Source organism: Xenopus tropicalis, chromosome 4 (assembly GCF_000004195.4).
Source record: "Xenopus tropicalis strain Nigerian chromosome 4, UCB_Xtro_10.0, whole genome shotgun sequence".
Taxonomy (NCBI): Eukaryota; Metazoa; Chordata; class Amphibia; order Anura; family Pipidae; genus Xenopus; species Xenopus tropicalis.
Window position 1 is genome coordinate 92,966,573 of NC_030680.2, and position 25,116 is coordinate 92,991,688.

Below are 25,116 nucleotides of genomic sequence, written 5' to 3' on the forward strand. Positions count from 1 at the left end.
TCTAGTAAAAAAAAACCATTAAGTGATCGTCCCATTCTGTATTCCAGGTTTCAGGAAGCATGGACAGAATTGTTGCTTTAAACAGAGAAAATCATTTACGGCTTCTCTCTGAAATTCTCCTTTCTCTGAGAAGTAGTGGTCTTTAAAAAGGATCTAATAGCTATTTATGCTGTTACAGTTATTCGTCCCCAATGTTAGGTCAGTGAATTGACCAATTAAAAATGTGCAAACTACAACTGACAGAACAGTGAGGAGCTGGCCAGAGGTTAGTGTTTAAGCTCCAAAATGCACTACTGGAGGGTCCACCCAGAAGAAAAGGAAAAGTTTTAATCCAGGCGTCAGGATTGGTCAATGCCAGCCACAGCTGCTTCTTCTTTTGGAGGAGGTTCCAAATAGATTGGTGTAACAGAGGCAGGTTTCTTTACCCTGTATAAGAGAACCAAATTGTGACTAAAACTGCTTGTAACAAATATGTATCTAACTATGTAAACTAATAGAGAAAATAACTGTTCATGCATGTATGAGTGTAACATGCAAGCAATTTAATCTCATTCATTGGTTACAGCATGAGTCACTTATAACAGTCCTTTTCAATATGTATTTTCTGCACTGGGATCCCTAACTATCCACATAATGCTCTGCGATGTAGCCTCATTCAGAAACTATAACAAGACACTTTACCAAATACAGTCTACTAAATAAATTGACAGTGATTTAATGCTAATCTGCAATTAATAATTAATAATAATTAATAATCTGCTAGGTTTCAGGATTTTTTAGATATAATTTTTCATAAGGATGAAGTATGTAGTTGTATTTGTTTAAACTACAGATGAGCAATTAGTGACCTGTAATCTATATCCTTATAAACCATGCTTTGTGATGTCAATTTACCTCACGGGATTGTAAATTTTAACAATGTCAGGGACCTTAACACAGACACTGTAAAATGTAGGCTTCTCGGATCATATATGAGCTACATATTTATTGGCAGCATCTGACAGCAAGATCAGGGAACCCTGGCAGCAAAAGTGTTAAATTATTTAACTATTAGAAGTTACTTCAAAGTTCTATGACCTCATTCTCTAATGAGTATTTGGCTTACACCTTGTGCCCTTATATGGTCATGGAACCTTTGGGAACTTCTAGGAGGCCTATATTATACAAAAAGAGGTACATTTTCCACTATATCAGTAAAGGATATGCAATACTGTCCCTTTGTACCCCTTTGCAAACTGGACAGCAACGTTTAAAATTCTCTAACCCTTTTTTCTCTCTCTAAAATGGCTCTATACAGCCCCCAGAAAATCATACCTTTCTCGCTGAACTCAGTCTGATGCAGATTCTGTACCACAAGCAACTCAATTACAGTTCTCTCAGCTACTTCCTCCTTGTCTAGTGTGACGCACCGCCCACTTTTCTTTGCCGAGCTCTCCTTCTCCATTTGACTGTGCAGATTGTCAAAGAGGTATCTAATGCACTTTAGCTGCCTCTGCTTCAATGGAAATCAGGCATGCATAGTAAAAACCATCTTCACAGGGAAGCGCTCAGAAAAGGGTCAGAGCTTCATGCTAGACTAGGAAGTAGCTAGAACAGCTGAAGTAAAGCTGCTTGTGGTACAGAATCTGCACCAGACTGTGCAAGGAGAAAGTGGGATTTTTTGACTTACCTGTAAAATCCTTTACTCTTTGCATTGAAAAGGGGACACAGGCACTGGAGGGTTAGCATTACCTTTTGGGACGACAGAACACTAAAAGAACAAGAGTCTTGTCAGCCCATCTCTTCTCAGCAGGCTGGACCCCCTCTGGGAGGCTTTAATCACCCAAAACATATAAAATAAACAAATAACTGGAACTGGAACCAGGAAACCAAAAGCAGAAGCTTAACAGGAACTAAACTGTTGGGCTACATCGCTTTCCTGTCATGCTGATAGGAGGACATACTGTCAAAAGGGACGAAGAGCCAGACAGGACTCTCATTGGCACGAGTCTAGGAAGGGAGCTCAGATGCAGAAAATATTCCAGGGAGAGTTCCACAGCTAACAGATGCAAGAAGGGAAAGCAAAAATCCCTGTTTCTTTTATTTCAGGGGGGCACAGGCACTGAAGGGACGTTCAATAGCAGTCCCTAAAGAAAATGGTGGAGAGATGAATTTCCTTCTGCACTGCAGCCTGAAGCACCTTCAAGCCAAAAGCTGCTGACAATCTGAAAAGCTTTGGATATAGTATCCCTGATCCACCTAGCAAGGGTAGTCTTGGAAGCTCGCAGACCCTTACGCAAACTAACAGGAAGAACATTGGATCTCCTGAAAGCCTCTGATCGGTAAAAAAAAATGTATTTCACCACATTGAGAGAATGAAGTGCTGCCTCCTTGGAATTTTTAGGGTTAGGACAGGACAAGGGCACCAGGGTATCCTGATTTAAAAGGAAGGTAGAAACGACCTTGGAGAGAAAGGAGGGCAGAGTACGAAGCATAAACTTATCCAGATGGAAAACAAAGAACAGAGAGTGGTAGGACAAGTTCGGACACCCATCTGGCTGAAGATATTGCCAGAAGAAAGATGGTTTTCCACATGAGCAGGGTGTCTGAGGCTTGGACAAGGGGAGTCTTAAAGTACAGAAAGTACCAGTTTAAGGTCTTAGCCAGGGGCAAGAAGTCAAAATGGAGTGGCTACGAGGGTAACCACCTGGAGAAAAGTTCTGACATGAAGATCCTGAGCAAACTGACGTTGGAACAGGACTGAGAGGGCTGAAATTTGGGTCTTGAGAGAAGCCAAATGAAGACCCTTCTTCAAGGCCCTGCTGAAGGAAGCCAAGGATGTAAGCTGTCCTGTAACGGTTTGGAGGGATGTCGTTGGCAGAGCACCATGACATGTAGACATGCCACGTTCGACAGTAAAACCTTGGAGAATGGTTTTCTGGTTGCATGGTGGAAATTCCCCTGTCCTTGAAGCCCTGACACTTGAGTAAGTGTTTTAAGAGCTGGGCTGTCAAATGGAACAGCTTGAGATTCAGGTGGAACACTGGGCACTGGCTTAACAGAGGCTGTAGAGGCACAGAATCCCTCTTGATGATTCTGGGGAGAAAAGGCAGAAGGGGGTAAGATGCAGACAAGGGCAAACATCCAGGGGGCTGTGCGAGTGTCTACCCCTATGGCAGCTGGATCTCTGGACCGCGACATGAAGCAAGAGAGCGTTGGCTCTGGAGGCCATGAGGTCGACCTCCAGGATCCCCCAGAGGGAGACAAGGATTTGAAAGACCTCCAGGTAAAAAGCCCATTTCCCCTGATCCAGAGTGAGAGCCCGATGTCCAGTTGTCCACCCCCGGGACGTGGACTGCCGAGATCGGGGGCTCACACTCTGCCTCCTGCATGGCGCCCTTGCTCTGGGTGCCGCCCTGGTGGTTTATATATGCCAGGGCCATGGCATTGTCGGTCTGAATTCTGAGAACCTTGCTCCTGACAACGAGGGCTAGACGGATGACTCGAAGCTTCAGAACATTGATGGGGAGTGAGGCCTCCAAGGAGAGCCACCTGCTCTGGGTCGTCTAACCCTGGAAAACTGCACCCCAGCCCCGAAGACTGGCGTCTGTAGTTATTATAGTCCAGTAGTGGATGGCAAAGGGCTTGCCCTGAGAGAGAGGGCAGGGTGCGTCCACCAAGTGAACAACCTCCTTGTCGACTGGGGAGTCCAGAGCTGAGCTCTCTGGGTCCCACTAACTGAGGACCGAGTGCTGGAGTGGAGTGTGAAAGTGGGCAAAGGAACAGTGTCTATTGTAGATATTATTGAGCCCAAGACCTGCATGCATGTCCTGATGGGAGACCTCGGGGAGGAGGCTAAAAACCAGCAGGGTCTGGACCTTGTCCAGAGGAAGCATGGTGGGGCAAAGTCTGGTGCCGAACACAGTGCCATGAAAGGTCATCCTCTGAGCAGGTGTCAGGGATGACTTACAGCAGTCATCAATCCAGCCATGTGGTTGTATTGTCTGAATCACCCTGGTTAGGTCGGAGCTGTTCTGGTGGGGGAAGGGAACCTTGATGAGCAGTCGTCCAAATAGGGAGTGACTGAAACATCCTTAAGAGTGAAGAAAATACAGGAGCCAAGAGCAACTGACTTGGAAATTTTGCTATTCTGGAGGACAGAGTAGTCTGTGAGGAGAGATCCAGAGCAGAAGTGGCCCGAAGAAGAAGAAGCTGTGAAGCTAGATTGGTGCCCGGAGGAGGAAAACTGGGCTTGGGGCATAGAGAGAAAGTCTGTACTGCCCCCACCCAACCCCCCTTCCCCCGGTCAAGAAGGAACTCGAAGGAAAGCCCTTTTCCTTTGAGCAGAAAAGTGGAAAATACTGAAAACCTAGGGGGCCACATGGTCACCTAGTGTTCCAGGGGCCCAGTCTGGAGATGGGAGTGGATGGGACTGAGCCTTGGCTCCTGCCCATTCCCTGAGGCTCCAGCTGGGGGCTGAATCTGAATTCTTTCCCCAGAAGCTGTTAAAAAGAAGGAATAAATCCATCAGTTAATCATTCAAATCAAGCAATCGACAAATAAATACAAATTCCAAAAGAAGAACTGGGTGATGACTGCCTCCCGGAGGGGGTGTAAGTCTGCTAAGGAGAGATTGCTAGCCCACTGGGAGGGCTGTCAAGACTCTTAATATTTCAGTGTCCTGTCCTCCTGGAAGGTAATATTAACCCTCAGTGCCTTTGTCCCCCTGAAATGAAAAGAGAAAGGTATGTTATTCTGGGGGCTGTATAGAGTCGTAATGGGGCTTTTATGATAAAATGCTTACTTATCATTTAAAATAATCATTGTTTAAGCTAGCCACACATAGGCCAAGGTTAGAACTGATCCTTCCTACCAGTACAGTAAGTCTGGTATTAATGCACAATGGCCACACACAGATGGTTATACTGGTATAGGATCTAAGATCCAATATGCCTGGAACCTAGGGTTTTTCAGATAAGGAGTCTTTCTATAATGTAGATCACCAGACCATAAGTCTGCTAAAAATCATTTAGCATTAAATAAACCCAGTAGGATTGACTTTACACCAATATGGATTCATGTAGCTTAGTTTGGATCAAGTATGAGGCACTCTTATTATTACAGAGAAAAAGGAAATAACGTAGAATCATTTTCTTAAAATTAATTCTATGACAGATGGCCTTTTAGAATTTGGAGCTTTCTGGATAACAGATCCTATACCTGTATATGTGTGGTTTTTGTTGCCCAGTTTGGCAGCAGACCAATACAGACACTCTAACCTGGATCAACATTCATCCCAGTTTACCATTTAAGCCAGTGCTGTCCAACTTCTGTTGTACCGAGGGCCGGAATTTTTCCGACCTACGTGGTGGAGGGCCGATAATGGAAGCCAGTTTTGACCACTCCCCTTTTTGAAACCGCACCCACTTGAAACCACACCCATGTTATCACATGACCATACCCATATTAATGGTTGTAGTACAGCCAAAACCTGCCATACTCTGCCTGCCCTACCCTGCCTGTGTGTGCCATACTCTGCCTTCCCTACCCTTCCTGTGTGTGCCATACTCTGCCTTCCCTACCCTGCCTGTGTGTGCCATACTCTGCCTTCCCTACCCTGCCTGCGTGTGCCATACTTTCACTGTGTTTGCCATTCTTGGCTGGTTTGTGCCATACTCTGCCTGTGTGTGCCATACTCTGCCTTCCCTACGCTGCCTGTGTGTGCCATACTCTGCCTTCCCTACCCTGCCTGTGTGCCATACTTGGCTGGTTTGTGCCATACTTGGCCTGTGTGTGCCATACTCTGCCTGCCCTACCCTGCCTGTGTGTGCCATACTCTGCCTTCCCTACCCTGCCTGCGTGGGCCATACTTTCACTGTGTTTGCCATTCTTGGCTGGTTTGTGCCATACTCTGCCTGTGTGTGCCATACTCTGCCTTCCCTACCCTGCCTGTGTATGCCATACTCTGCTTGCCCTATGATGCCTGTGTGTATGGCACACACAGGCAGCCTACAGTGACACAATGCTGGCACTGCTCCTACAGTCTGCACAATAACTATATATTAAAAAACTTTTTAATTGCAGTACCACCTCAGTATATGTTCTTTTTGTAGTGTGCAGGGATTATTTGTGGGTTTCTACTGCTCCTGAGGTGTGAACAGGGAACAATATGGGTGATTACAGCCTGAGCCTGAGGTGTGAACACTGCAGGGGTTGAACAATGCAGAGATTAAAAGGTGTGAACAACACAGGGAATTACATATTTAAACAATACAGCCATGATTACAGCCTGAATCTGAGGTGAGAACTGTGCAGGGGGGGCAGTTAATCACAGTACTGATACCATTTAAAGCTTACACAAGAGTAAGCCATCAAAGCAGCCAGACAGGCGGGGGGCCACACAGAGGGGGGTCGCGGGCCGCCAGTTGGACAGCACTGATTTAAGCCATTGCAACTGTCCCAGAGATAGACACTGCAAGTCAAACAATTTAGTCAGAAATTCTGTGCGGCCAGGATTTCACGACTATCTTAGATATCCAGGTTGATCCTTTAAATGGCAGGAGACAAGACGTATAAAATAACTCACGCATAAGGAGAAAAAGGAAACCCCACCACCAAGAAGTGGTTCTTCTTTCGAAAAAGGCGCCAAAGTCCTTTGTGGTTACCTCTCACATCAAGGTCCCAAATATGCAGGCACTAAAAAGTCAAGTATATAAAACCTTAATATAGTTGTGTGATAAAACATTGTGCATCAATTCTTGCAAACAACTGCAGCACTAAATGCTCATGTGTGAATAACATAGCCCTACTAAAATTCAAGATACAAGCAGTCAGTAATTCTTTTATTAGTTAGCTATCTACTATACACCTGTAAAAACAAACACCAATCATGGCCCTTCTAGTATTAAGACGCAAACAATGTGAAGATTATGTATAAGACCACACTAAAACTAAAACAGAAAATACACGGTTACCTTTGCAAGCTGAGTCCAGGTGGTGAAATCTGCTTCTTGCTCCATTTTGATATACATTACATAGGTTTTCCCCTCTGTGTCTGGAATGAAGGAATCCTCACAAGGGTTTTTACTATGGTCAAGGATTTCTGCTTCGCTAAAGAGGTATTGTAAAATGATTGCATATATAAATATTAATTATAAATGATGCTTTTGCCCCATACCTCGGTTTAATGGGACATCTAAAAGCTGAAACATTGATGCAGTACAGGTATGGGACCCCTTATCCAGAAACCTATTATCCAGAAAGTTCCAAATTACAGAAAGGTCATCTCCCATAGACTCCATTAAAAGAAAATAATTCTATTTTTTAAAAATGACTTCCTTTTTCTTTGTAATAATAAAACAATACCTTTTACTTGATCCCAACTGAGATATAATTAATCCTTATTGGAGGCAAAACAAGCCTATTGGGTTTTTCAATATTTAAATGATTTTTAGCAGACTTAAGTTATGGAGATCCAAATTACGGAAAGATCCTGTATCCAAAAAATCCAAGGGCCCAAGCATTATGGATAACAGGTTCCATACCTGTATACATATTTTAGAGAACCATTTTTCAAACTATTTGGCATTTAATATATTGGCACGTGTTCTACTATTACATATTAAAGAAGCAGAGTAATCACATCTAAAATGTGTTATGTATTGTTCCTTTTTAGGGGCTTGTAATTTGGGACCAGGGGAGAGGAAATGGTATATATTATTATATACTGTGGTGACGCACTGGAAATCAAAACTGTATTGCAGTTTCTTTGCACATTATTATGGGGGTTTTTTTTGTACACTGTACTTATGCGGTTGAGATGACAATAAAACATCTGAACTGAACGGATATGGACAATTTATCCTTTTACCAATCAAACAAGTCATAAAGTTAGCTTACCTAAGAATTCTGTGGATTTCTATTTCATAAGCATCTTTTTGTAGACTACATAGAACATACAAAACAGAATGTTAGAAGTACATTTTTTGTAACAAGATTTCAAGAAAGCAAATCTGAAAAGAACATATACGTTTAGTCCAAAGTGACTAAAAAACTGAATCTTTTCAATTACTGCATGAAGCATTCTACAGATAAAGGGAAAAAATGTAAATATTCTAATGATTTTATAATAATGCAGTAAGTACTTAGTGACCAGTACAGATTATAAAAAATAAAAAAGTAAAATATATAGGAGTATATATCCTCTATACCTTTTTACATTCGAGAGCTGCACATTTGGTACAGTGTTGAACTTGTGCTTTTTAAAATAGGCTTCCTGTTAAAGAAAAATATCCAACAATATAAAAATAAATTCAACAGCAATGTCTTAAGTAATTACATGCAATCTTCATTTTCTCATTGTATGTAAATGTTAAATTGTAGAAATGTTTCTAATTTATTGAATGTAATTAGCATATCTGCCATTTATTTTATGCAAGTTTATTACATATTAGTGCCTTAAAGACTATCCTGCCCAGGTATGTACCAGCATTACTTAAAGGAGAAGGAAAGGCTAATAAAGAGTTAATCTCAAGCTGCAGGCATACCTTCAGTTCTCTCAATATTGCCCTTAAGTCTCCCCATATTTCTCCTGTTCAGATGATCCGAAGCCAAACAGGAAGAAAATATGCTGAGCTGTGTAAAGAAAGTTCCCATAATGCCTCACTCCTGCACCGAGACCAAGACCAAGTTTACATGCTCAGTGTGTAAGACTATGAGCCTTACTTATTTAAAATGTTTAGTTTTGGAGCTATAGATCAGTGCAGCTGACAAGCTCTCTCCTGTCTTCTGAAGGGATCGGAGACTCCAGCTTGCATTCTGCCCAAAACAGGAAGTTGACGCTGAACTGGTTACTGCGCACGCCTTCCCTTCACTGATCCGACTGGCTGAATCTTGCCAGCCAATAGTATCAAACATATGCAAATTAAGCAGGAAGGCATGCATAGTAACCCAGTTTAGTATGAACTTTTGGCTGGCAAGTCCTTCTCTGGGAAAAACTCCTACTGAAAATAGAGAGCAGCCTACTGAGAGAGCAGAGAGAGATGAGTGAGAGCAATAATGTTTTCTCTCACAGGGCCTCTTCAAATTCAGACTATTGTCTGGAAGTGAACATACCTTTAAAGGGGTTGTTTAACTTCAGACAATAGTCCAAGTTAGAACAGCCCCTGTCAGAAAAATTGTAAATCTTTTTTTTTCTTTAAATGTTCATTTTGAAGCTAGACACCATATAAGCTGTGAATCAGCACCACTAATACTCTCTCTGCTTTTTTTTTTTGCAGGGGATCACAGACACCAGGATGTGCAGGAAGACAAAAAAAAAGTGCACTGAACCTGTACTGTAAAAAAAAAAAAAAATGTTTTTTTTTCTGACAGGGGCTGTTTAAACTCAGACTATTGTTCTAAAGGTGATCATCCCCTTTAACCCTGCTGATTAAGCCAATTCCCAGTCACAACCTGTTAGTTAATCCTATACAATGTTGCTAAGAACTGTCCCACTCTTCCTCTCAAGCAATACTTATACACAGTTACACATTCCCTCATACTATTCTATCTCCTGCAACCTCCTAGCCTCCCTCTGACCCACCCCTCAGTCTCCACTGTTGGATTCTTCCCTAAAAAGAAAACCCACTGCCCTGCTGTTCCAATTTTTATAAAGCATATCCTTTTAACAAATAACTTCTCTAGCCATTTACTTCACTGCACCTCACTTCTCTTCACATACCTATCTTTTTAATACATTACCTTTTATTGCCACCTAAATTCACTGCTGTCTCCTACTTTAAACCCTTCTTAATTGTTGTTACATCAATTAAATCTTTAATAACTCCATAGTAAACACTCTTTCAACCTCAAAACTAAACTGAAAGTCTAACCCTTGGCTTCCTTCTTAAAATATAGCACTTAATATTAACTGTATATATTTACATATGTATGTATTGTCCTTACTGTCATTTGAAATGCAGCATATGTAAAATATACATATAAGTTAAATCAAGCAAAGTCTGACTTACATGGAAATAGCCATTCATGTTAAGGCCAACAATGCCAAAATGATATGATCTTGATACATCTGGGATGAGGCACTCCCTGTCCTTCCTTTGCTCTGGCATACGCATCCACATATCCCAATCCCACAACTGTCAGATGAATGCAAAAGAAAAAAATTGTTAATATATTTCTCGTGAAAAAACTAGGGATGCACCGAATCCAGGATTTGGTTCGAGTTTGGGCCAAGATTCTGCCTTTTTCAGCAGGAATTGGCCGAATTCATGCCCCTGGCCAAACCGAATCCTTAAAATGGTATGACTTTTTGTCATGTTGAAAAGTTTTTCACCGGGCAAATCTTTTACAAATGATTCAGGGTTCAGCAGAATCCGAAAATAGTGGATTTGTTGCATCCCTAGAGGACACACAGTTGACAGAATATAAATCACTTGCTTTTTCTGGAGTTGGCCACTTCGGTTCCAGTTCATCTTTGTAAAGATTTTTTCTTAAAACCCATCCTAATCCCGGCATAGTCTCCACTCTATAGAGAAGGGAAGGGTCCTCAGCAGTGTGTTCATATCCCTGATAATAAATAAGATATTACAATAAACTACAATCAATACATAAACAGAAAAATAACAGGGAATAAATGACCATATTTAGAAAATAATCTTGATCCTTTTAATAAAAACATTAGAAGAATTCTATTCGGTTTAATACTGTATAATTCAGAGTTACAACCATTAACTAATCCTTATTGGATGCAAAACAATCCTATCGGGTTTAATTCATGTTATATTGATTTTTTAGTAGACTTAAGGTATGGAAATCCAAATTACAGAAAGACTCCTTATCCGGAATACCCTTTGTCCAGAGCATTCTGAATAAGGGGTCCTGTATAGATAGAATCCCATTATGTTTCAAAAGCAATACAACAAGATGGGTTTGATTTCTGCCGTCAGGAAGTAGGACAGGAGTTGTATAAAGGTTTTATGAACCTGATCATTCCATGCAGAGATGCAGTAAAGGCTCTCATCCTCTTCCAGCAAATGGATAGTCTGGCTCAGGAAACTGCAGAATAGTAAGTGATTATTCAGCATATTTACAAATCAAATTAACTTCAAGTAAAGAGACTATAATGCTTATATTATATATAATATTTAATAAAAATTTAAAAAACCTGGGTGCAGGTAAAATGTGCTAAGAGCAACAAAAAAAAGTATCACACTCAACTGGCTCAGTTGAAGTTACTGATTTTAATCAGTACATATCCTACAATTTTTTTCCAACATGATCAAAATGTTGATATGTATATATACACACAATCACACACATACATACCTGAAGAAATCTACTGAAATGTCCAAGTCTTCTTCAAGCACAATTACAAATTTAGCATCCTTTCATATTAGGAAAACAGAGAACACAATCATCAATTTGATATCAAACATTAAAGAGAGATGGTCAAGGATATAAACATGCTTCAGCACTCTAGCGGTTGCTTGTTATTTTTCACAAATACATTACATTTTTTTTATGATTTTTTTTTTACATACAAATGACAAGTGCTAACTCAACCTGATAAATTGAATTGCCCAAGCTGTTTGCCAGGAGCACAGTGCAAATTACTTTAAAAATCAATATAAAATTGCTCAGGGTGCTTATCTAAGCACTTTTGCAATTTACATAATTTTTTTCTGGTTTAAAGCTATGAACCCGTTTAACAACTGCTAATAAAGCAATTTGTAACAGAGCAATTTTGTAATTCAAATTACCACAACTCAGTGTTTTTCCAGAACCATAGCATAATTACAGCCACTGGAATAGGTTTGGCTGCCACTATTAAAGAGAAAAACAAACAGTTGCACATGTTCACAAACTGGGTGCAAGTTGTGGCTGACATTTTCAGAGTTGTGACTGCATCACTGTCACCACGCAGCATTAGCACGCTATTAGCATGTTATGTCTCCTATACCTATTGATGCAACCTGCTTTGAGACCCCTGCAATTACTGCCACTTCCAGGGTGACAATAGCTCTACGGTTCCCTAACAATCAATACGTGCACGACAGACACAGAGGAACTCGCTACAACTAAACAAAAGAACAAAGCATGTATTTTGATGCAAGTAGCATTACTGACTTACCATCACTTAGCACAATAATTGCATACATTACTACACTTGTGGGCTACATCCATAAATAACCCTTACAGTGTTTGTCCATGAGTGTTTCTTAGCCAAACTGTCAGCTAGCTTTCATGCTGAAAATACTCAATTATTCGTTCATGTCAATGTCATGTAGCTTGGAGGCATCTTTCTGCAAGCTGAAATATTCCATAAGAGAAACTCTACATCTGCCATAAGCCACAGACTTAAGGCACATGTAGTGATTTCTCCATAGCAGAAAAAAATGCCACCTATAACAGACTATAATGGAAACCCACCTGACACTGCTGGCATAAGCAGATTACATTACAGTCAGAGGCAGCACAGACAGGTTTGGGCATTCAAGAAACACAGAAAAGGCAGAACTGAAATATATAAATGGCTTCAAAAGATTCCTCACTAAAAGAAATAAAAAAACATGCTTTAACTTACTGGATGCAGATTAAATGTTGCAGTCAAACTTGCTTTGTAATGCTGTATGACATAAAAAAAATACAGTTAAATAAAAGTTTCAATATTTCAAGTGTTAAAGTATATTACTTTGCAGTGTTAAAGTGACCCTCGTGATTGTAAACATTTAGCACATGAAGCTCTCATATACTGCTTTTACTTCTGGTTTCAGTCAGGCTGCTACTAGAAAATTATTGGGAACACTGATCTACTGTAGATGCACACTGGTGGGTAACAGGGATGTGAAATAATAATATAATAATAGAATACTAGTTTATTTTCTAAGAAACTATTTAAGATTGATATGAATTTTCTTTTTGCAGCATTTTTCATCTCTCCCTCTACCAGTCCAACATGCGAGAGTGTCCAAATAATTAGCAAAAAATATACTGAATAGATTAAACAAGGTTGTACCTTATGTAAGACTGCATATATTTCACTATGCCATTAAAGGGGAACTCTTCAAAATCTTCAGTAAAGTCACAATATATAAAATAATATTAAGCATCCAAAAATTCCCAACTCCTAATCACTGTCTATGATTTTACTGGTTTTCTGTTGCAGAAAGCTAGTAGGATTTGTGTGTTTACTTTCAAAAGTCTCCTGTGTAGGTGTGTTAAATGTGCAAGTTTTTCAAATACCAAGCCTGAAAACTAAATCCTCCACAATTCCTCTCCTTATCTTTCTTATTAGTTAGGCTCCACTTACCAGCCTGCTCATTCCCTCTCCCTTCCTGTACACACACTCTCAGTACTCAGTTGCAGCACTAAATGGAACTTCTATGCTAAGCTATATTGTCCTCAAGAGATCCCTCCAACAAGTGTAAAAGTTAAAACACCCTTGCCCCTTGCCTTAATCAACCAGTATTCTCATGATTGCAGGTCTCTGAAGAAGTGCATTCTTTGAAGGGGCGGGATTGAAAAAAGGTTGTTTCACTACAAACAGTTTGGGGGATCTGAACCAGAAGTTCCCCTTTTACATACATGTGTATTGCAGAGTTGCCAGATCTGCCCCTTTAAAATCAGAGTCTTTTAGTGATCTTCTTTCCCTGTTTTGAGGGAATTCCCACAGGTGGAGCCAAATAAAATTGCAGTACAGAAGGATTAAGGAGGCAAATTATTGCATAAAGAATGTAAAATTCACAAAAGACTTTAAGTGGCAATCCAGGGCCTGGCAAAAGCTGCCATGTCAGTCACTCCAGAGTCAGAAGGTTACTAACCAGTGTATGGGGCGCTCCTGATTGTTAGTTAGACCAACTGACCAGACAGCTATTGGACAGGTTAAAAAATCCTACTGGTTGAAGAGTGCATTTATGCATACTTGTGGCAACCATGCAATAATCTAAGATGGAAATTTGAAGCAAAAAAAACATATTTAAATACATCTTGTTTTAGTCATAACAATGTAGCTTAATGTATGCTGTAAGCCAGTTATAGAAATATATTACATTTTACACTGACATTCTGTCCGTTACCTGAGACACACGTGCATTCTTAATGCTTATTGGAGTGTGCTGAATGCCTTTTAAACCATACAGTTCCACAACATCCATTGGTTCCTAAACAAAGAGATATACAGCTTTAAAGTAAAGTAACTTCATATTTACTTACTGTAATTTATAGCGGAGTCAAAAATATTTTTTGATGTTTTAAAACAGTAAAAGACGTGGTACATCAAAATGGACTGTTAGCACTATCTGATAGAGTTTGCATTCTCCCCATTATTTGCGTGGTTTTGTCCCACACTCCAACATCCTACAGGGAGGTTAGGAGGTTGCTGCTGAAATAGACCCTAGTGTATGTTCAGGACCTTAGACAGCTCCAGTAGAAACAGATAGTAATAATGAACAATATTTTCTAAAGTGCAAGTAAGTGCTATATAAAAAAAACTAAATAAATATAAGAGCACTACCACAGCAGTGTATTTTCATAATCACATGTGCAAGACAAACCACAGCGCATATTACCTGAATAGCAAGCAATATGCATAGTGAGTAGCTTAAAGCTTTTCACACTTTCTCTGCTCAAGTCCACTTATTTGGTCAAAGCCCCCAGAGTACTAATTTTGCAACAAATGTACAGAGCAGGCAGCAATGGTAAGGCAGAATAGATGCTGATTTACTTTACTGGCTGATGCCCCAGTATGGAGAAAAATCCGTGTCAATCAATTTAAAAATTATATTCATTTTCAGTTACCTCATAATAGCCATCTATAAACACTGTGATCATCTGTGGACTGACGCCTTGAGCTGACAGAAGAGAACGTAGCATCCTGTGAAAGCAATAATCATAAACTTTAACTGACTGTGAACAATTAAAATTTAGGTTGGTTTTCTTATTGAGTAAAACAGGGTCCACACACGAGGGTTAGAAACTCTGCATATACATACACAGTGTAGGATTTCACTTCAAAGAATGGACAGATAAAGAAAACCAATAGACTGGAAAACCAATAAAGAGAAGAGAAAGAAATATTTGAAGAGCAAAGTAGAGGTGGCCATACACGTAAAGATCCACTAGTTTGGTGAGGTCACAGATCTTCTCCCTATTTGCCCATCTAAGGTGGGCGATATTGGGCTAATTCGATCGTCTGGCCCTAGGAGGGGCATAGGCACCATCAGACCGAGGACCGCATCAACGACCTGATGTGCTCCCCGATCTGATGGAAAATAAAACCTGCAGAATTGAGATCTGGCCAATTTTAGGTGCCCATGAAAGGGCAGATAAGCTGCTGAATCGGCTACCTTAAAGTATTATAACTAATCTACCCGAAAAGCATTCCCGAAGAAAACTTTGGGCGGCTAAGCGATGCATATGCCTTCCCATTAGAGATTCAAATTACAGGTGGTGGGAAGGCATTTTGGGAAGATCAGTCATCTGTAGTAGCAGAGTTTTGTTGTGGGAGACTCCCTGTCAGACATATGCCTGAAGGTGCAGAATGGACTAAAGAGCAGTGAAGTAGGCCTACTGGGGGTAGTTCTGTATTTTGTGTTTAGGTTTTAAGAAGCAAGTGTACCTTGAAAAAGGTGGTGTGGTCTTATGATGGAAATTATTCCCTGTTTTAATAGGACCACTATGGCCCTCTTTTTCTAAGAAGTTTGACAGCTTGAACACATCTTCATCCTATGTAAGCCACTGCAAAGATTACTAAAAATAAAGCCCCAGATATAATACTCCAAAATCTTACAATTATGTGTGTATTTCTGGTACTGAATCAGTATAAGAACAAATTATAAGCCCTTTCACTGAACAAAGGCACAATGTTTGTCCATGTGCAGAAACCATAGCAGTGAATAAGATGTTTGATGTAAAACAGGTGGCCAGGAAATGCTACCTGCAGGATGGTTGCTATAGGTGTTAAAAACTGTAGTACCTTTATTCTTCCTTTATTATTGTTATATCATTATACATCTACAGCAAGTAACACAATAATATTACAAAGGATTTGATGTATGGGCCCTAATTGCAATCTTAAAATATGGACAAACGGGTCATGAGGAATAATTTATCAAAGGGTAAAACAATTCTATAAAAAACAATCACACTCTATAAACCCAGTTTTTCTGCATTTAATTACATCACACTGTCACTTTGCTAATACCTGTATAAGCTTTGGAGTATGTTGTAGAGATGTATTTTCACAACTGTGAGCACGTTAAAGCACCTAATTTCTTGTCACATAACCATAAGAACCAATACCCTATTAAGTCAATTAAATGTCTGTTTAGAATGAAAAAAACATTACCTGTAGAGGTAGTTAGGTCTGTTGCCTGCAATAACAGCCACAGGAACAGTAGTCACTTTGTTTTCTTTTAGCTGTATAATTTGAGCGAATTACACTGGTGAGCAACATGCAATACACTGACAAACACACAACAAAACTCCACAAATGTTCTAGTTAACTCTTATTTCAATTGTAAAATAATAGTATATTCAGTAGATTAGGTTAATTTAATCACACCAAAACTTTTCTTAACAGGGTATAATAAAACAAAAACATATACAATGGAGGAAATAATTATTTGACCCCTCACTGATTTTGTAAGTTTGTCCAATGACAAAGAAATGAAAAGTCTCAGAACAGTATCATTTCAATGGTAGGTTTATTTTAACAGTGGCAGATAGCACATCAAAAGGAAAATCGAAAAAATAACTTTAAATAAAAGATAGCAACTGATTTGCATTTCATTGAGTGAAATAAGTTTTTGAACCCTCTAACAAAAAAAGACTTAATACTTAGTGGAAAAACCCTTGTTTGCAAGCACAGAGGTCAAACGTTTCTTGTAATTGATGACGAAGTTTGCGCACATTTTAGGAGGAATGTTGGTCCACTCCTCTTTGCAGATCATCTCTAAATCCCTAAGGTTTCGAGGCTGTCTCTGTGCAACTCTGAGCTTGAGCTCCCTCCATAGGTTTTCTATTGGATTAATGTCCGGAGACTGACTAGGCCACTCCATGACCTTAATGTGCTTCTTCTTGAGCCACTCCTTTGTTGCCTTTGCTGTATGTTTTGGGTCATTGTCGTGCTGGAACACCCATCCACGACCCATTTTCAGTTTCCTGGCAGAGGGAAGGAGGTTGTCGTTCAGGATTTCACGATACATGGCTCCGTCCATTTTCCCGTTAATGCGAATAAGTTGTCCTGTGCCCTTAGCAGAAAAACACCCCCAAAGCAAAATGTTTCCACCCCCATGCTTGACGGTGGGGACGGTGTTTTGGGAGTCATAAGCCGCATTTTTCTTCCTCCAAACACAGCGAGTTGAGTTAATGCCAAAGAGCTCTATTTTGGTCTCATCAGACCACAGCACCTTCTCCCAGTCACTCACAGAATCATTCAGGTGTTCATTGGCAAACTTCAGACGGGCCTGCACATGTGCCTTCTTGAGCAGGGGGACCTTGCGAGCCCTGCAGGATTTTAATCCATTGCGGTGTAATGTGTTTCCAATGGTTTTCTTGGTGACTGTGGTCCCTGCTAATTTGAGGTCATTAACTAACTCCTCCCGTGTAGTTCTAGGATGCTTTTTCACCTTTCTCAGAATCATTGACACCCCATGAGGTGAGATCTTGCGTGGAGCCCCAGAGCGAGGTCGATTGATGGTCATTTTGTGCTCCTTCCATTTTCGAACAATCGTACCAACAGTTGTCACCTTCTCTCCCAGCTTCTTGCTAATGGTTTTGTAGCCCATTCCAGCCTTGTGCAGGTCTACAATTTTGTCTCTGACATCCTTGGACAGCTCTTTGGTCTTTCCCATGTTGGAGAGTTTGAAATCTGCTTGATTGATTGATTCTGTGGACAGGTGTCTTTTATACAGGTGACTAGTTAAGACAGGTGTCCTTAATGAGGTTGACTAATTGAGTAGAAGGGTCTAACCACTCTGTGGGAGCCAGAACTCTTAATGGTTGGCAGGGGTTCAAAAACTTATTTCACTCAATGAAATGCAAATCAGTTGCTATCTTTTATTTAAAGTTATTTTTTCGATTTTCCTTTTGATGTGCTATCTGCCACTGTTAAAATAAACCTACCATTGAAATGATACTGTTCTGAGACTTTTCATTTCTTTGTCATTGGACAAACTTACAAAATCAGTGAGGGGTCAAATAATTATTTCCTCCACTGTATATTTACATAAATGTTTATTATATTAGCGTCAACCATGCTTTAATTATAAGGCCACATTAACTAGCTGTATAAAGCAATATATTTTTATTCTGCTTCCTTCCATCCACAGGATGCTGTCCAGTTGTCTTGTTTTTTTCTGCTAATTTATTTTCTTATTATCCCCACTTCTTTAGTGGAAACAAACCAACAGGTCATCATCACATAAAAAATGGATTTCAGAACCTGACCTTTATTAGGTAAGAGAGTCATATCTGAAAGAAAGACCCTTTAGGAAAAGACCTAGTCAGATTCATGAACATTGATGTGTGCATCTCATACCATTAATTGTGCTTAATAGTAAACAGACGGAACATTTTCTGTTATACTTACAGGCATTGGGTTGAATTCTATGGGTGTTGGATCCTTGCAGCTGCAGACACTGCCATAACCTTCTACTTTGCTGCAAAATCTTTTCCGTCTTCTGTTTAGTTCTGTATCAGGCCAATGACATTCTGCATCTATAATCAAAATGTTTTCACATTAAAGACACCGGTTTAAAACACATAAGAACATAATCAGAAGTACCTGATTTCATGGGGGGGGACTTTTTGTGCATGGATACTTTTCAGTAGTACATTCACCCAAATGTCTTAGTCTAAATCACAAAGGTGAACTTAAATTTACACAGCCACCCTCTACTATAGAAATGTGCAGCAATCCAAATTCTGGCTTGAAACTTGTGTGTTTAGATTACGCTTTTTTTGTGTAACTCTTAATGGGAAAATTGTTAGAGCACAGAATACCATTTATGTAACTACTGGCTCCCTTATTTTCTAAATGCAGGGAAGATTGAGGAAAATTGTAAACAGAGCAGAAGTGTACACATATGAAGTGTCGAATTAAAAGTTAAATTTTCTTAACTTATGTGTGCAGGATTTAAAACTATATCAAAAGGCAAGTATAAAACCAATGTTACTAAGAACTGTAAGTTTCAAATTAAACTAGAATTCTGTACACTACACAGCAGATGTCATAAATTAGAAGCAATCATTTACAGATTCAAACACAGCTTCTAAGGGTGATGGAGTGCACAACCTTAAGGAGTAAAATTACATGAATCACTATACTAAAACCTACCTGCTGGAGGGACAAGTTGAATATCAGTCTTCAAAAGAATTGGGTCACCCCAAGTGGACAAAGCTGGAGATTTTGAATGCTTCTCCCCAAAAATCTGTCCTGTATGGACAGATTATGCGCATTAATTCACGACATGTATATAAAATGAAGAGAGCAACCAAAAAATATTTAGCACCTTTGCAGTCATTAAATTAACTGAAAGCAAGTAAATATTCAGCATTAACAAATTAGGGGTAGATATAGAAAATTCATCCAAGTAATGTTACTCGTAAGTAACAGATAAACATTCTGCTAGGTGTCCATATGTACATGCCTTACCCCCTTTCTTTACCACAAAAGTCCACATGTCCCTCCATCCCAAAGAGGGTGCGATTTGGCTTCCTAGACTCTTAAGAAGGTTCTTTGCAGTATCTTTTAAATGAAAGGAGCCTTCATCCTGATAAAGTAAAAAAAAATGAATACATTTATGGTAATTTGTTATATTTTTTATTTGTGTAATGGTAATATTTTATTGCAACTATACTCTGGTATTCCACTCCCACTTACTTAAGTCAATAGTAGATTTTTTTATCTTCTAATACTGATACTTAGGTATATGAAAACTTAGTAATGTACTTCTTTTGAAACCACTCTGACATCTGAGTGCGATGGAATGCAATTAATACACTAATGCACTTTTCTTGCTTTGCTGCCAGTTCTTTTACATAGATCATTCAAAATAACTTAAAGGGGAAAGGTCACTCTTAAGGAAGTCTTCATAAAACATGTGCCTAAATGGAAATGAAATATAAACTCCCAGCTCAAGATTTGGGCTGGGAGTTTATATATATATATATATATATATATATAGGAGTCAACCCACAATCATTTGTGGGTTGACTCCAATATACACAATCATTTGTGTAATTTAGCTTGAATTTTACAGTTTGGCAGAGGATCATGCATAGCCATGTTTAATCTTTCTCTTAGATCTGAAATTCATCTGGCAAAAAAAACAAACTTACCTTAATAGTAAATATCAAAATTCGGCCTCGGGCCACCATATTAAGAAATAGAACCATGGCTTCATCCTCATGTGGTGAATAAGTGTCAAAAACTCTCTTTGCCATCACATGTCCCTAACCCAAAGAAATGCAACAGCAGTTAAATTATTGCAGTAAACTTAAGATTATTGATCTAAATTCTTTAAATATCTACTCTAAATTTGATGAAGTGAACTGAAAGGAACAGTAACACCAAAAAATGAAAGTGTATAAAAGTAATTACAATATAATGTACTGTTGCCCTGCATTGCTACAACTGGTGTGTTTGCCTCAGAAAGACTACTATAGTTTATATAAGTTAGCTGCTGTGTAGCCCCGGGGGCAGCCATTCAAAGGAGAAAAGGCACAGGTTACTTAGCAGATAACAGATAAACCCCCATTATATGGGGCTTATCTACTAGTTATCTGCTATGTAACCTGTGCCTTTTCTCCTTTTTTCCAGCTTGAATGGCTGCCCCCATGGCTACACAGCAGCTTATTTATATAGTAGCTTTTCTGTAGCAAAAAACAGTTTTTCGCAGAGCAACAGCACATTATATTTTAAATTACTTTAAAACACTTTTTTGATGTTACTGTTCCTTTAAGATACAGATATAAAGAAAGGCAAAGTACAACCAAATGCATCACCCCTTCATCAAGGAACAATTTCGGATGTTATTTTATGTAAACCTAGCATAAAACTGAATCTCAAAAAGTAGGTCAACTAGAAGAGGTAATCATTTTAGTAGGTAATAAATCAAGAAACTTCCATAAACAATACAATTCATAAGTCCACATATGTCCTATAACAATCATTACAGAGATATGCACTTTCTGTAAACTGAACTGCAAGGCAAATATTACAAAGAAACTGAAAACAAGTCAAATTATTTAACATCTAAGTTCCTCATGGCATTTACCCTCATGCCAGTACAAGGAATTATCCGTAAAAAGATTATTACCTAGGCTATGTCTGCATTTGTCAAAGAAGTTTGTTCTACAAGCAACAAAAAACTATTACATTTCTGAAACATGCTTCATTTAAAAAAAAAAAAAAAAAAATACCGTTGCTTGGTTCAGTACAATCACATGTATTCCTCTTCCCTGCTCACGAGCTTCATCTTCAAGTACCTTTAAAAGAATGAAAACAGAATTACATGCCAAATTACATGCGGACAACTCTTAACATAACACCTCACTGTAAATGAACCCATATTCTGCATTGCTATAAAAATAAATGCTGCAGACTGCATTGCTTTTACTACAACCATGTAGCATGCATCTAAATAAACTGCTAATAACATGTACAGAATATAGATGTCCCATATACTTTATAAATGTGATGAGCCGGCAACCTTGAACATGAAGCAATCCATTGTAAAAACAAAGTCTATCTGAAGTTTATATCATAAATTACAAGGAACAAAACCAATTGAAAGCAAGAAGCTGTTACAGAGTGAGTAGGTAAGGGTGCATGTTCCACAGAGGATGTTTCAGGGGGCAAGAGTAAAAAAAAAAAAAAAAGTTTTAGAAAAGTGGTGTAATAAACAATACAAGAAGTTCTTGTTATAAAAATCATAAATATGGCAGATACAGATTTCAACCTGTGCGTCTAAACTACAGAAAGGAAAGTCTGTCAAACAAACCCATGAAGGACAGAAAGGGCCACAACCAGAAGGTTGTGAAAACTGGCAACAAAATGCCAGAGGGATACTTTTGTACAGCAACTTCTTTACAACATCAAAAAAAAAAGGCTAAAATAAAGTCCTCTTTTGTGCATGTCAACACTGTAAAATATAAAACAAAGGTTTCCTATGCCCTTTTAGGGTGGGAGTGCTAAATAATGCGACACCTGATAAGCTGTTTCTGAAAATCAATATTTGTCAGAATTAAATGTTTGCTTTTATCTCACTGGAATCTTGCCTTTCTGCATATATTTCCAAAGTTTAAGCCAAGACTTACTGTAGTTCCATCCACAGCTATGTAAACCTTTGATCTGCTTGAGTAAATTTCAATGTCCAGCACTTTCTTACTGCTGGCAGGTCGACGTGGGGAATCCTCTTGTTGCAAAGATTCATCTGAGTGAAAAACAAATATTTGCAAAAAAAAAAAAAAAAAAAAAGCTTACCAGCTTGCACTTCATATTATACATCCAGCATAACTGAACATATAATACTATGTGTAACAGTGTACTGTTTAATGGTCTTTTGGTTTATGTATGCACTGGTAACCTACCTCACAAGATTTTGTTGCTCTGTTTAACTAGAGTAAAAAACTGTATATTGTTTTGTGATTAAAACCATACACAAAAACTATGTTCTGTTCAAAGTCTTTATCTTTACCGTTCTTTCTTTCACACAATAAAAAAAACAGCAAGTAAGCTTATTTAAAAAAATAAAATTAACTCATCTTAAGACTGATAGCACACCAGAGTGCCTTTTAGTCAGCTGCAAACCACCAGAAATCACTCCCTGCTAATCCCCCCTGAACTGAATAGAAAAAAAGCCTGATTGCTATGTGGTGAAAAGCATAAAACTGGGCCAAACCACAAATTCGGGTTCAGAGACTTAGTCAGTAATTTGCAAATAAGAAAAAATTCCCAGCATATTTTAAGATGTTGATTTGTAGATCACAAAGATCTCCATTTGAAAAAGCATCACCCAGAGTTAACTACACTAAACTTAGATCCTTCATCTATGTCTTAGGTAGTATGGAAATATGTGCCATCCTTTATAGGCTTACCATAGTCCTGATCAATTTCTTCTTCATTTACTGCTCTTCTTGTGTCCAGTATAAGCTTGATGTTTACAATAACTGTTACAAGTAGGAACAAAACAGCTGTTGTCTTCATATAAGGAAAAAAAAACACAACAGATTATCTTATGTACTAAGTATCTTGTAAAATGATTACACTCACAGTGGAGGGACGCAGCTCTGAATTCTGTACTATAGCATAGGATAACCAATGTAAACTAAAATAAAGAATGTTTTGTCTCAGCTATGTCTGAGACATGCAAAAGAATTTCAAAAGCCATGGATGAAAATAGGCCCTTTCAAAACTAACCACTACAACACAAGATGGGAATACCTGGTGGAGGAAAGCATTAATTCAATATATGACTAAGAACCTCAATAACTAATAATTATAATGCAGTTTTACAAAAACTGTATACAAAATCAGACTGCTGTGACAATTGTTTTTTACAATTAACCCAGAGGAAAAGTCAAGTGGAGAAAAAAAGGCTGGTCACACTGACCTGTCATTATAGTTTGGTAAAGTATTACTTACAAATTATATCCTAAAAGCAAGCTATTTGGGCTCCATAGTTTCCCAACCCTTTACACCACTAAGTGAAAATACCTAACGCTAGAAGTATTTTAAAGTGCAAACGTTACAGCATATTATATATCAGGTAATGTACTGTTCCACATATTTTGCTAAGATTTTGTACTTTAGCTACCCAAGTTTTCTTCATTTGGCAAAGCTGATTTTTCTATTCACTCCAAATCCTAAAAACAGGACGCTGCCAACTTTCCCCAACACCATCTAGCGGCATTGTCAAGGCACTTCTATCATGATTATATTTACCCCTTATTTTGCTTTCATCTGTGGCAGCTATACATTGTATGATCTTGAACGTGGATCATGCAAAGTATCATATCTGCTCTGCAGAAAGTAAGATTTCAGTTCAAAGTATTTCAATCCAAATAGTTGGCAGAAAATGACTTCTAAAGAAATTAAATCATTCTGCATGCATACAAATTACACAATGGCATGCAGAGTGGGGTGTGATTTCTGGGTGTGTTAATGCTTCCCATTTTTTGTAGAAACCCTTAGACTTACTTGACACATACGTCGTATAGCCCTCTGATTGCTCATTTTATATTTCCAGGCAAGGTACCAACTACGCTTCTTATGTGGCAGAGGGAGCTTTGAATGGGAATCTGGGTCCCACTCATCCATTGTTTCTAAGCAGGGCCAAGTCCTTTGTAGGCCTGACTTCTGTTTTCTCTAGTCAGGGGCATCCATAATGCTAGATGTTTTTAATGGGCAGAGTCCTGTAAAAAAAAAAAAATTTCCTTATCAATCGGTTTCTAAGTAGGCACAGAGACAGTATATCCCAGAAAGAGACAGTGAATATCAAAGAAGAAATGTCACCAATAACCACAGCTGATTTTTAATAAATCTGTTCCAAATATATCCTTTTGTTTGGATGTTAAGGGGAGGCAGGCAGTACTGCACTAACTTGAAACCTAGCGTGCCTGCATGTTCTTTTTCCTACACAGCTTTTGTACTGCTCGTTTGTCACAGAAGTTTTAGCCTGTATAGCTGCAAGGGGACTGGATAGGCAGAGGGGGATTAAACTTCACCCTCTATGTGTATACAGCTCTACGGGGACTACACCTTATGGGACAAAACGTGCAGCTCATAAAGCCGTAAAGGTGAGAGAACACAGAAACCCTAGCTCCCGTCTTCCCTTCCCAAGCTCACTGACAGCAAAGATGACTCGGCCAATCCAAGTAAATGAATGCTGCACCAACAGTACCGATGTTCCCAACACAGCCCGCAGCCCCGGCTCGCTACTTACACCTCCCTCAAAGCTGCTCCTAGCAAGCTCCTTACAGAAAGACCCGAAGCCACAAGTCTCATCACGCGAGACTGGGGCATCACAACGTAAGCGCAGTGACGTAGCAGCTCTGTGTGAGTGACGAGCGGAGACGGCGCAAATTAGCGTTCAATGATTTGCCGCTAGTAGTAAGCGGCTGTGGGTCGGTTAG

General features: G+C 39.1%; 1 protein-coding gene across 1 annotated transcript; it reads right to left on the reverse strand.

Annotated features, from left to right (window-relative positions):
- Window positions 1-54: 54 nt before the first annotated feature.
- pomgnt1 (protein O-linked mannose N-acetylglucosaminyltransferase 1 (beta 1,2-)) lies at window positions 55-24,383 on the reverse strand (the record flags this gene model as incomplete). Its single annotated transcript, NM_001128021.1, is given in 21 exon segments — window positions 55-426; window positions 6,566-6,675; window positions 6,954-7,089; window positions 7,879-7,923; window positions 8,190-8,254; window positions 9,990-10,115; window positions 10,417-10,545; window positions 10,962-11,034; window positions 11,305-11,363; window positions 12,563-12,604; window positions 14,055-14,138; window positions 14,776-14,851; window positions 16,325-16,395; window positions 18,569-18,696; window positions 19,316-19,414; window positions 19,634-19,751; window positions 20,320-20,433; window positions 21,403-21,468; window positions 22,300-22,415; window positions 23,080-23,182; window positions 24,182-24,383. Coding segments are annotated over 21 exon segments (1,968 nt in total). The 5' UTR covers window positions 24,302-24,383.
- Between the last annotated feature and the right edge of the window lie 733 nt (window positions 24,384-25,116).